The 10531-nt window shown below is 47.3% G+C and overlaps 1 protein-coding gene across 2 annotated transcripts in view; it reads left to right on the top strand.

Annotated features, from left to right (window-relative positions):
- TUFM (Tu translation elongation factor, mitochondrial) overlaps positions 1–10316 on the top strand; it is a 41410-nt gene extending 31094 nt beyond the window's left edge. For both annotated transcript variants that reach the window (XM_089655771.1, XM_089655772.1), the window contains exons 9-11: positions 3881–4032; positions 8487–8606; positions 9502–10316. In XM_089655771.1, coding sequence (XP_089511897.1) covers positions 3881–4032; positions 8487–8606; positions 9502–9672 — 443 coding nt within the window. In that variant the 3' untranslated portion in view covers positions 9673–10316. The remainder of the gene's footprint in view (positions 1–3880; positions 4033–8486; positions 8607–9501) is intronic.
- The last annotated feature ends 215 nt before the right edge of the window (positions 10317–10531 follow it).

Here is a 10531-nt window from a genome sequence, read left to right as displayed (position 1 = left end):
GCAGGTGGGTGGCACTGGTGGGCGCAGGTAGGTGGCACTGGTGGGCACAGGTGGGTGGCACTGGTGGGCACAGGTGGGTGGGCACAGGTGGGTGGCACTTCTGGGCACAGGTGGGTGGCACTTCTGGGCACAGGTGGGTGGCACTTCTGGGCACAGGTGGGTGGCACTTCTGGGCACAGGTGGGTGGCACTTCTGGGCACAGGTAGGTGGCACTGCAGAGTGGCACAGGTGGGGGCACTGCTGGGCACAGGTGGGGGCACTGCTGGGAACGGGTGGGCGGGGCTAGTGGGCGCACTGCTGGGCGGAACTTGCGGGTGTCACTGCTGGGCACCGATCATCAGGGCACTGATCATCAGTGCCCTGATGATCGGTGCCGATCCCCGCTCTGACAACTGCCGGTTCTCGGCAGCACTTTCCTCACGATCTGACAGCGTGAGGAAAGTGCAGCCGAGAACCGGCACTTGCATTTCCCTGTGATCAGCGTGTCATTGGACACCGCTGATCACGTGGTAAAAGGCCAGTGGGATCGGCCTTTCACCACATCACGTGATCAGCTGTGTCCGTAGGACAGGGGGCGCGCAGGAGAGCGCGTTCTGGGAGGACGTCATATGACGTCCACTCAGAACTGGCCGGCCGCGGTGAAGCCGTCATTCGGCTATGCGCGGTCGGCAAGAGGTTAAGGAGAGGATGAATGGGTCCATTTACTGTGAGATTTTGAGCAGCAACCTCCTTCCCTCAGTCAGAGCATTGAAGATGAGTCGTGGCTGGGTCTTCCAACATGACAACGACCCGAAGCACACAGCCAGGAGAACCAAGGAGTGGCTCCGTAAGAAGCATATCAAGGTTCTGGAGTGGCCTAGCCAGTCTCCAAACCTAAATCCAATAGAACATCTTTGGAGGGAGCTGAAACTCCGTGTTGCTCAGCGACAGCCCCAAAACATGATAGATCTAGAGGAGATCTGTGTGGAGGAGGGGGCCAAAATCTCTGTTGCAGTGCAAACCTGGCCAAGGACTACAGGAAACGTCTGACCTCTGTAATTGCAAACAAAGGCTTCTGTACCAAATATTAACACTGATTTTCTCAGGGGTTCAAATACTTATGTTCAGCAGTGCAAGACAAATACATTCTTTACAAATCATACAATGGGATTTCCTGAATGTTTGTTTTTTTTTTAATTCTGTCTGAGTGGGAATGATCCTACAATGTGAATGTCAGACCCCTCCATGATGGAGAAGTGGGAGAACTTGCAAAATCGCAGGGGGTTCAAATACTTCATACATATATACATATATATATATATATATATATATATATATATATATATATTAGAGGAACTGTAGACACAAATCATTCTCTCAGAAAGCCCTGTGTTGAACATGTGATCTCTTCCAGCCATTTGTGAACAGTTTTATAGCATTGTGCACTTATAATGCACACTGATCTGCAGGTTTCCATAGGTAGAGGGGATACTGTAAACAGGAGAAGTGAAGTGCTGGGAAGCTTGAGGACCGCTCAGAAAGATCTAAGGTTATATTTGCAAACACGCTGCACTTGGCCTTAATATATTAGGTGACACATCAAGACTGACTACTTCTCCTGCTAGCAGTTTGTCATTTATGTAGACCCAAAATCGGTACCTCCTGTAATACTTTTCCTCACTGACCTGGAACCAAGTGTGCAGGCTTGGGCTTGACTCCCAAGTTTCTAGACTTGCTCTTTTTCAGATACTGTAAGTATTGGAGCAAGATGGTTAGGATAACAGCCAGTAATCTGGCATTTTCAGAAGGTCCATATTGGAAGCCTCTTTTTTCCCTGAGAAGTTTACCAAACTTTAAAGGGGACCTCCCTACTCTCCATCAACTGGCTGATTAAAGTTCTTGAAGGAGCAGCTGCTGGGAGGTCATTTCCTATTGATGTAGGCACACCTCCAAAACTGTGAAATATAAATCGGTATCCTATATCCTCCCTCCTAGATTGTAAGCTCGAAAGGGCAGGGCCCTCGAACCCCTCGTGTATCACATTGTATTGGTATTGTTCTGTCACATGTTCTGTCTCCCTTTGTAATGTACAGCGCTGAGCGAACTATTGGTGCTTTATAAATACTGTATAATAATAGTTATATACTCTATAAGATCATTTCAGATAAACTCCCTGTGTAAATGACACAAAAGTCTCACTTTCACCCTTGAAAGTCCAAAACAATTATATAAACCTTTTCAGTGTCTGTGAAATTATACAAAACGTCAAAAAACCCAAAACAAAAGTCCAAAGACTTTTTCTCCCAATTTCTGATTTAAATTCACCGTGTGATTCCAGTAATTGCCGTGTACCTGAAAACAAAGAAAACTCAATAGTGTATTATCCTCAAATAATAAACAAAAATAAATTCATGAATAATAAATACTAAATCAAACCCCACATTTTCTAATTATTTCTGTGCAAATAAAACACACAAAAACGTGAGAACACTTGTGATAGTGAAACACTCCTGTGTGAATTTTCATAGATACACTCCTCCGTGAACACTCTGCACACATCTAAGTGGCTGAATCACATACCCTTACCCTAATAAAATAATAAACCAGCCTTTAGAAATCCAGAAAGAAATAGTGAGCCTCTGGAACCTTGCTCCAATCACCACAGGGATACCTTCTGATCTCAAAATGTTCACTCCAATACTCTTGCCTTCTTATACTCCAGAACTGCATCTCCCAAGAGCCCTTTCTTGAACACGCAGTGTGTTGACAGCAGTGGAGTATTTAGGTTTTGTGCTGCCCTAGGCAACACAAAAATCAGATGCCCCCTCCCTGGCGTAGAGAGCGTGACGCCGACCAACACCAGACTCCCATCTGGTGAAGGTCTGACAGTCAGTGACCAACAGCACCCCTGCCCCATTATCCGCCCCACCTGAGAGAGCCTTTCCCTAACCCCCCCCCCGCCAACAGATAGAGAGACACTCACCTTTACAGCTCTGGACATCCCCGGGAATGACAGTCGGGCTCTGCATACATCACTCAGTTGCCTCTCTCAGATCTCACCTAGTCCCCATACTGCATATTTCCCTTCTTTCAGGGGGCACTGCTGCCCCCCTAAATAATGATGCCGCCCTAGGCAAATGCCTCGTTTGCCTTGTGGTAAATACGCCCCTGGTTGACAAGCTCTTAAGAGTCATGGCAGCACATGGTTTCGCTGGGAAAGAAATCAATGTGTTCATGTGGAGAGAGGGTGGGGGTAGGTGAAGCTCTGTATTCCAGCAGGCTGAGCTGACAGCACTGCTTGTGGTTCCAGCATAGGCATTGTGGTGTCAGCCCATTCGAGAAGTTAGTAACACACTACATTTCCTGCAAATCAACAAGTTTTTTTTCTGTACTTGATTTGTTTTTAAAGATCTAAAATACAGGGACTGACGTCACATCCTGTACTGAGCGGTACCATGGCATTGTTCACACTGAGGAGAGGTTGGGGTCTTCTCAGCTGGCCAGCACTGGATTTCCTTCTGATGTCAGTGGTGGACAGCTGCTATCTGCTTGGAAGTGAAACACTGGTAGCATGAAGGGGCTTGCATGGACCTCATTGACAGTTCTTGTGTGCAAAGTTTTATATTGTTGGACTTACAAGTAGGATGGAAGTTAAAGGGTCCTAAAGTGTGGTAATATGGGATTTGAACTTTATTTCAGTTTCTGATGCTGAGTTTACTTCCACTCTGTGTTTTCCCCACACATTCCTTACTTTAGCCTTCTACCCTGTTTAAATAATAACCTCAAGATGTTTACTTTTACTCCATATTCTGCATCAGGAGTTCATTGGTTGCTGTGTTTTTGGATACGGAGTATAACGTGATCATGTTGCTCCTTGGTAATGATAAAATCTGTATTGCAGGCATTGAGATGTTCCACAAGAGCCTGGACCGATCAGAGGCCGGGGACAACCTTGGGGCACTGGTCAGAGGAATAAAGAGAGATGAAGTGAGACGAGGAATGGTTATGTGCAAGCCTGGCTCAATCAAACCTCACCAAAAAGTCCAGGCCCAGGTACACTCCACAATATTATCATTATTATTATACAGGATTCATATAGAGCCAGCAGTTTGCGCAGCACTTTACAATATAAAGGAGGGCAGTAGAATTACAATACAGTTCAGTACAGAAGGAATAGGAGGGCCGTGCTCATGGAGCTTACAATCTAAGAGTGGGGGGAGGTGGTACAAAAGGTAATAGCTGCAGGGGATGATCTGAGGGAGGAAACTCAAGTACAATTCTTAGGTGGAGTTGGGGTAGGTTTCCCTGAATAAATGAGTTTCCATGGATCGTCTAAAGGGGGACAGGGTAGGAGCTAACCAAACATATTGGGGCAGGGAGTTCCAGAGGATAGGAGAGACTCTGGAGAAGTCCTGGAAGCAAGCATGGGAGGAGGTAGCAAGGGAGCTAGAGAGCAGGAAGTCTTGAGAGAGCGATTTGGGCGATATATGCAGATGATGTTGGTGATGTACAGTTGTGTTCAAAATAATAGCAGTCAGACATCACTAACTGGATCAATCACTGTTTTTGGTAGAAATGATATTTCTACATGGCAAATAATTTCCTAGCAGGTGTAGTAGAGTAATAGAAATCCAACAGACCCAACAGTCATGACATGCATGCTGCTGATTCTGTGTCATTGAATCACTCATTGAAAGGGGCGTGTTCAAAATAATAGCAGTGTGGAGTTCTATTAGTGAGGTCATTCATTCTTTGATAAACAGGTGGCAATTATTGCCCTTATTTAAGGAAGGAAGGCAGCAAATATTGTACATGCTGGTTACAGTGCATTTCTCTCTGAAATTCTGAGGAAAATGGGTCGTTCCAGACATTGTTCAGAAGAACAGCGTACCTTGATTAAAAAGTTGATTGGAGGGGAAAACATATAAAGAAGTGCAGAAAATGATCGGCTGCTCAGCTAAAATGATTGCAAATGCTTTAAAATGGCAACAAAACCTGAAAGACGTGGAAGAAAGTGAAAAACTACCATTGGAATGGATAGAAGAATAGCCAAAATGGAGCGGACTCAGTTAACAATCAGCTCCAGGAAGATGAAAGAAGGTGTGACGTTCCCTGTGAGGACTGTTACAATTAGAAGACGCCTATGTGAACCCAAGCTATCTGCAAGAAGTCCCCGCAAAGTCCCACTGTTGGAGAAAAGACATGTGCTGAAGAGGTTACAATCTGCCAAAGAGCACATTGACTGGCCTAAAGAGAAATGGCCCAACATTTTGTGGACTGATGAAAGGAAGATTGTTCTTTTTGGGTCTAGTGGGCGGAGACAGTTTGTCAGACGACCCCCAAACACTGAATTCAAGCCACAGTACACTGTGAAGACTGTGAAGCATGGTGGTGCAAGCATCATGATATGGGGATGTTTCTCATACTACGGTGTTGGGCCTATTTATCGCATACCAGGGATCATGGATAAGTTTGAATACATCAGAATACTTGAAGAGGTCATGCTGCCTTATGCTGAAGAGGAAATGCCCTTGAAATGTGTGTTCCAACAAGACAACGACCCCAAACACACCAGTAAACGTGCAACATCTTGGTTCCAGACCAACAAGATGGACGTTATGGAGTGGCTAGCCCAATCCCCGGATCTTAATCCAATAGAAAACTTGTGGGGTGACATCAAAAATGCCGTTTCTGAGGCAAAACCAAGAAATAGAGAAGAACTGTGGAATGTGGTCCAATCATCCTGGGCTGGAATACCTGATCACAGGTGCCAGAAGTTGGGGGACTCCATGCAACACAGATGTACAGCAGTTCTCAGAAACAGTGCGACTACAACCAAATATTCATGAAGTCATTCAAAGGAAAGCAAAATCTTCAAACATTTCTCAGTTTATATAGTGAATGTTTGAGTTTGTAAAGAAGAATACAAACACTGCGATTTTTTTTGAACCGTCTAATATTCACTTTTCTTCAATTATTTTTAGAGGAACAACACAAATTTGATAAATTTTTCTTCATGTTTTGATTTGGAATAGAATGTGTCGTGTTCCCAATGCATTTGTGTGGATGGAAATAAAAGCTATTAGAAGGATTTTGAGCTTTATTCACTTTTTTCAACACACTGCTATTATTTTGAACACAACTGTAGCTGAGGGTGATCTTGCATTCACTATATCTGGTCTCCCCGGACCCTGCATTCACTATATCCGGTCTCCCCGGACCCTGCATTCACTATATCCGGTCTCCCCGGACCCTGCATTCACTATATCCGGTCTCCCCGGACCCTGCATTCACTATATCTGCTCTCCCCGGACCCTGCATTCACTATATCTGCTCTCCCCGGACCCTGCATTCACTATATCTGGTCTCCCCAGACCCCGCATTCACTATATCCGCTCTCCCCGGACCCTGCATTCACTATATCCGGTCTCTCCAGTCCCTGCACTCACTATAGCCGCTCTCCCCGGACCCTGCATTCACTATATCTGGTCTCCCCGGACCCCGCATTCACTATATCTGGTCTCCCAGGACCCTGCATTCACTATATCTGGTCTCCCAGGACCCTGCATTCACTATATCTGCTCTCCCCGGACCCCGCATTCACTACATCCGGTCTCCCCGGACCCAGCATTCACTACATCCGGTCTCCCCGGACCCCGCATTCACTACATCCGGTCTCCCCGGACCCCGCATTCACTACATCCGGTCTCCCCGGACCCCGCATTCACTACATCCGGTCTCCCCGGACCCCGCATTCACTACATCCGGTCTCCCCGGACCCCGCATTCACTACATCCGGTCTCCCCGGACCCCGCATTCACTACATCCGGTCTCCCCGGACCCCGCATTCACTACATCCGGTCTCCCCGGACCCCGCATTCACTACATCCGGTCTCCCCGGACCCCGCATTCACTACATCCGGTCTCCCCGGACCCCGCATTCACTACATCCGGTCTCCCCGGACCCCGCATTCACTACATCCGGTCTCCCCGGACCCCGCATTCACTACATCCGGTCTCCCCGGACCCCGCATTCACTTCATCCGGTCTCCCCGGACCCCGCATTCACTACATCCGGTCTCCCCGGACCCCGCATTCACTACATCCGGTCTCCCCGGACCCCGCATTCACTACATCCGGTCTCCCCGGACCCCGCATTCACTACATCCGGTCTCCCCGGACCCCGCATTCACTATATCCGGTCTCCCCGGACCCCGCATTCACTATATCCGGTCTCCCCGGACCCCGCATTCACTATATCCGGTCTCCCCGGACCCCGCATTCACTATATCCGGTCTCCCCGGACCCCGCATTCACTATATCTGGTCTCCCCGGACCCCGCATTCACTATATCCGCTCTCCCCGGACCCCGCATTCACTATATCCGCTCTCCCCGGACCCTGCATTCACTATATCCGGTCTCTCCAGTCACTGCATTCACTATATCCGCTCTCCCCGGACCCTGCACTCACTATAGCCGCTCTCCCCGGACCCTGCAGTCACTATATCCGCTCTCCCCGGACCCCGCATTCACTATATCCGCTCTCCCCGGACCCTGCAGTCACTATATCTGCTCTCCCCGGACCCTGCAGTCACTATATCCGCTCTCCCCGGACCCTGCAGTCACTATATCCGCTCTCCCCGGACCCTGCAGTCACTATAGCCGCTCTCCCCGGATCCTGCAGTCGCCATATCTGCTCTCCCCGGACCCTGCAGTCACTATATCTGGTCTCCCACAGTACACAGAACATGGGAATGCAAATATTTTAGTAAATCCAATCTGCTAAATACCTTTTCTCAATCGGCAGTATACAGCAGTCTTGTGGCTTCTATCAGTGTCCAGAAGAGCACTGGTTAAAGCTTATAGGAGGAATTTTTTATTCTCTCCTAGGAGGATGCAGAACCCCTGACCTCTGTCTGGATAGTGATGATTGGCTCTGTGCTGATCACATGCACTCTCCCAAAAAAAACCTCTCTAGCAATACATATCAAACTGAGCATGTGTAGAGTGACTCCACATGCTGTTTTATCAGGAGATAAGAGGGGGACAGTAGAAGGAGAGGATCAGAGAAGACCGGATCAAATATCCTTTTTACACAATGCACAGGATTAACCCCTTAGGTCCCACAGTGAGTATAACAAGCATGCTTTACTGCATCTACAGACTGATTGTACTGCTGTGGGTTTAGTAACACTTTAAGTCACCAAGGTTGATGGCGGGCACTTCAGAGGAGAGAAAGTAGGGTAGCCATGCGGAGAAATCGAGAAAGTGTGATACAGGGCCGGGAGGCCAATAAATTACTGCAATCCTCAGACAAACTGGAGGAAAAAAATGAACGCAGTGCACTTCCAAAGAACAGAGAGAGGGAGGTGTAGGAAGAACCTGGAAGGTGCTTTGTGGGAGAGAATTCCACCTCCGCCTCCTATGCCCGTTGTCATATTTTCAGCATGAGAATGGCTGCATCAGGTCGCCCTGTGTTGCTTCAACGGTAACGTCTGTGTTTCAGGTTTACATCCTCAGCAAAGAGGAAGGAGGACGCCACAAGCCTTTCGTCAGCAACTTCTTACCCATCATGTTCTCGCTGACCTGGGACATGTCCGTCAGAATCACTCTACCCCAAGAAAAGGTTGGTGGTACTTCATTACTTTCTATATACTACTAGGATCTGCACAGCCCAGTTCAGGAACCGTAGACTTGGAGACACATCACATGAGACTGCTGGAGATCACGGCTTTTCGGTGATTCCACAAATCGGTGATTCCACATTTGGCTCCCTAGAGGCTAATTTGCACTTTTGGCTGACCTCCAGAACTAGACTTCCGGGATGTTTTGAGGTTTCAACATGTTTGAAAATCAGTGTTGTGTTTTTGCCGCATCCACCAAATTCAACTTTAGGAACAATCAATTTAAACAAAAAAACCAAAAACGATTCACTTGAAAGGCCCATTCATATACTTTGCAGTTATTTATTTCAGGTACTTATATAGCGCCATCAATTTACGCAGCACTTTACATATATATTGTACAGTCACATCAGTCCCCGCCCCCGAGGAGCGTACAATCTAAGGTCCCTAACTCGCATTCATACATACACATACTAGGGACAATTTAGACAGGATCCAATTCACCTACCAGCATGTCTTTGGAGTGTGGGAGGAAACCGCAGGACCCGGAGGAAACCCACGAAGGCACAGGGAGAACATGCAAACTCCAGGCAGGTGGTGCCGTAGTTGGGATTCGAACCAACGACCCGAGTACTGCCAGGTGGAATTGCACATGCATTAACAATAGAACCCCACTGCACCTGCTTTGTGCGTAGGCAGCCCATTCACATCAATAGACTTGCCTAATGCAATACGTTACAGCATGGTACACCACGTTATAGATGTGAATAGGCCCCAAAGAGGCCTAAAGATTGAATTTGGAGTTGTGTGTGTGCAGTGAAGCCTGCACCCCTCCCCTCCATAACTCCTCCCATTGGTTTTCAGATCTTGGAGTAACGGCTGTGTCCTCTCTTGCAGGAATTGGTCATGCCTGGTGAAGACACCAGTCTAATAATGACCCTCCGGCAGCCCATGGTCCTAGAAAAGGGTCAGCTCTTCACCTTGAGAGACGGAAACAAGACCATCGGCACTGGAATCGTAACAGACATCCTGGAGATGACAAAAGAAGACGAGGAGGGCTGGCAGTAACCCCCTCCCTCACAATTGAACTTATCCCAGAGGGAGCTGGGGGTGGGCAAGAGATTACAAATGAATGAAACATCTGCAAGTTTGTAGCACTTCTATCTCCTGTCACCCTGATCTCCCCTGTGTCCTGTGTAATATTCTCCCTATCCTCAATAAAGCAAGTGCTGCCCCCTGCTGGTTGTGAAGGAGTTTACGGGGTCACTCATCTGCTTTGAGTTCTTTGCAAACAGGGCTTTGTCCTTTGTTAATGTCATGTAGGCAGATTGGGATGAAGGCTGGGGGGGGGGGGGGGGAGAAGGGGTCACAAGAGCATTTACATATTATTACCACCTAGATACTGCATTGTGAGAATTATCTGACCGATAATTGCTGTATCCGTTCAGTGCAGAATCTGTTCGTATCACATGTACAATATTTTGGGAATGTATCCACCTCTTTACAGAAAGCCCCGACACTCTTGTGTGACCCCAGCCAGATACATTGTGTCATTCATGTTCTGATAGAGGTGATCCCAGCGTAGGGGGGAGTGAAGTCACCGCCGTCTCGGCTTTCTGATGAAAGAGGAAAAGTTCTATATAGGCAATTCATGGTCTGTTTTTTTCATTTTTTTTTCTTTTATATTAATAAATTGTCATTTAAGCTGTAAAGATTAGAGTATGTTTGCAGTTATTATTCCCCTCGCGATGGAGGGTGAAACCAATCCTAACGTACAGTTTCGCAACTTTGACACATCAGTAAAACTGTACCAATCATCACAACCGCCTCGTGTATCCAGGTGAATTATACCGTGCCTTTTTCAGATACATTACACTTTTTTATTTGGTGGAAAATAGTAATGGATATCTCCTGATGTGTTTTTTTT

Source organism: Staurois parvus, unplaced genomic scaffold, assembly GCF_062004578.1.
Source record: "Staurois parvus isolate SC_StPar_1 unplaced genomic scaffold, SC_StPar_1.0 ptg000867l, whole genome shotgun sequence".
Classification (NCBI taxonomy): domain Eukaryota; kingdom Metazoa; phylum Chordata; class Amphibia; order Anura; family Ranidae; genus Staurois; species Staurois parvus.
The sequence above is the reverse complement of the archived record's forward strand: the minus strand, read 5'-3'. Positions and strand labels throughout refer to the sequence as shown.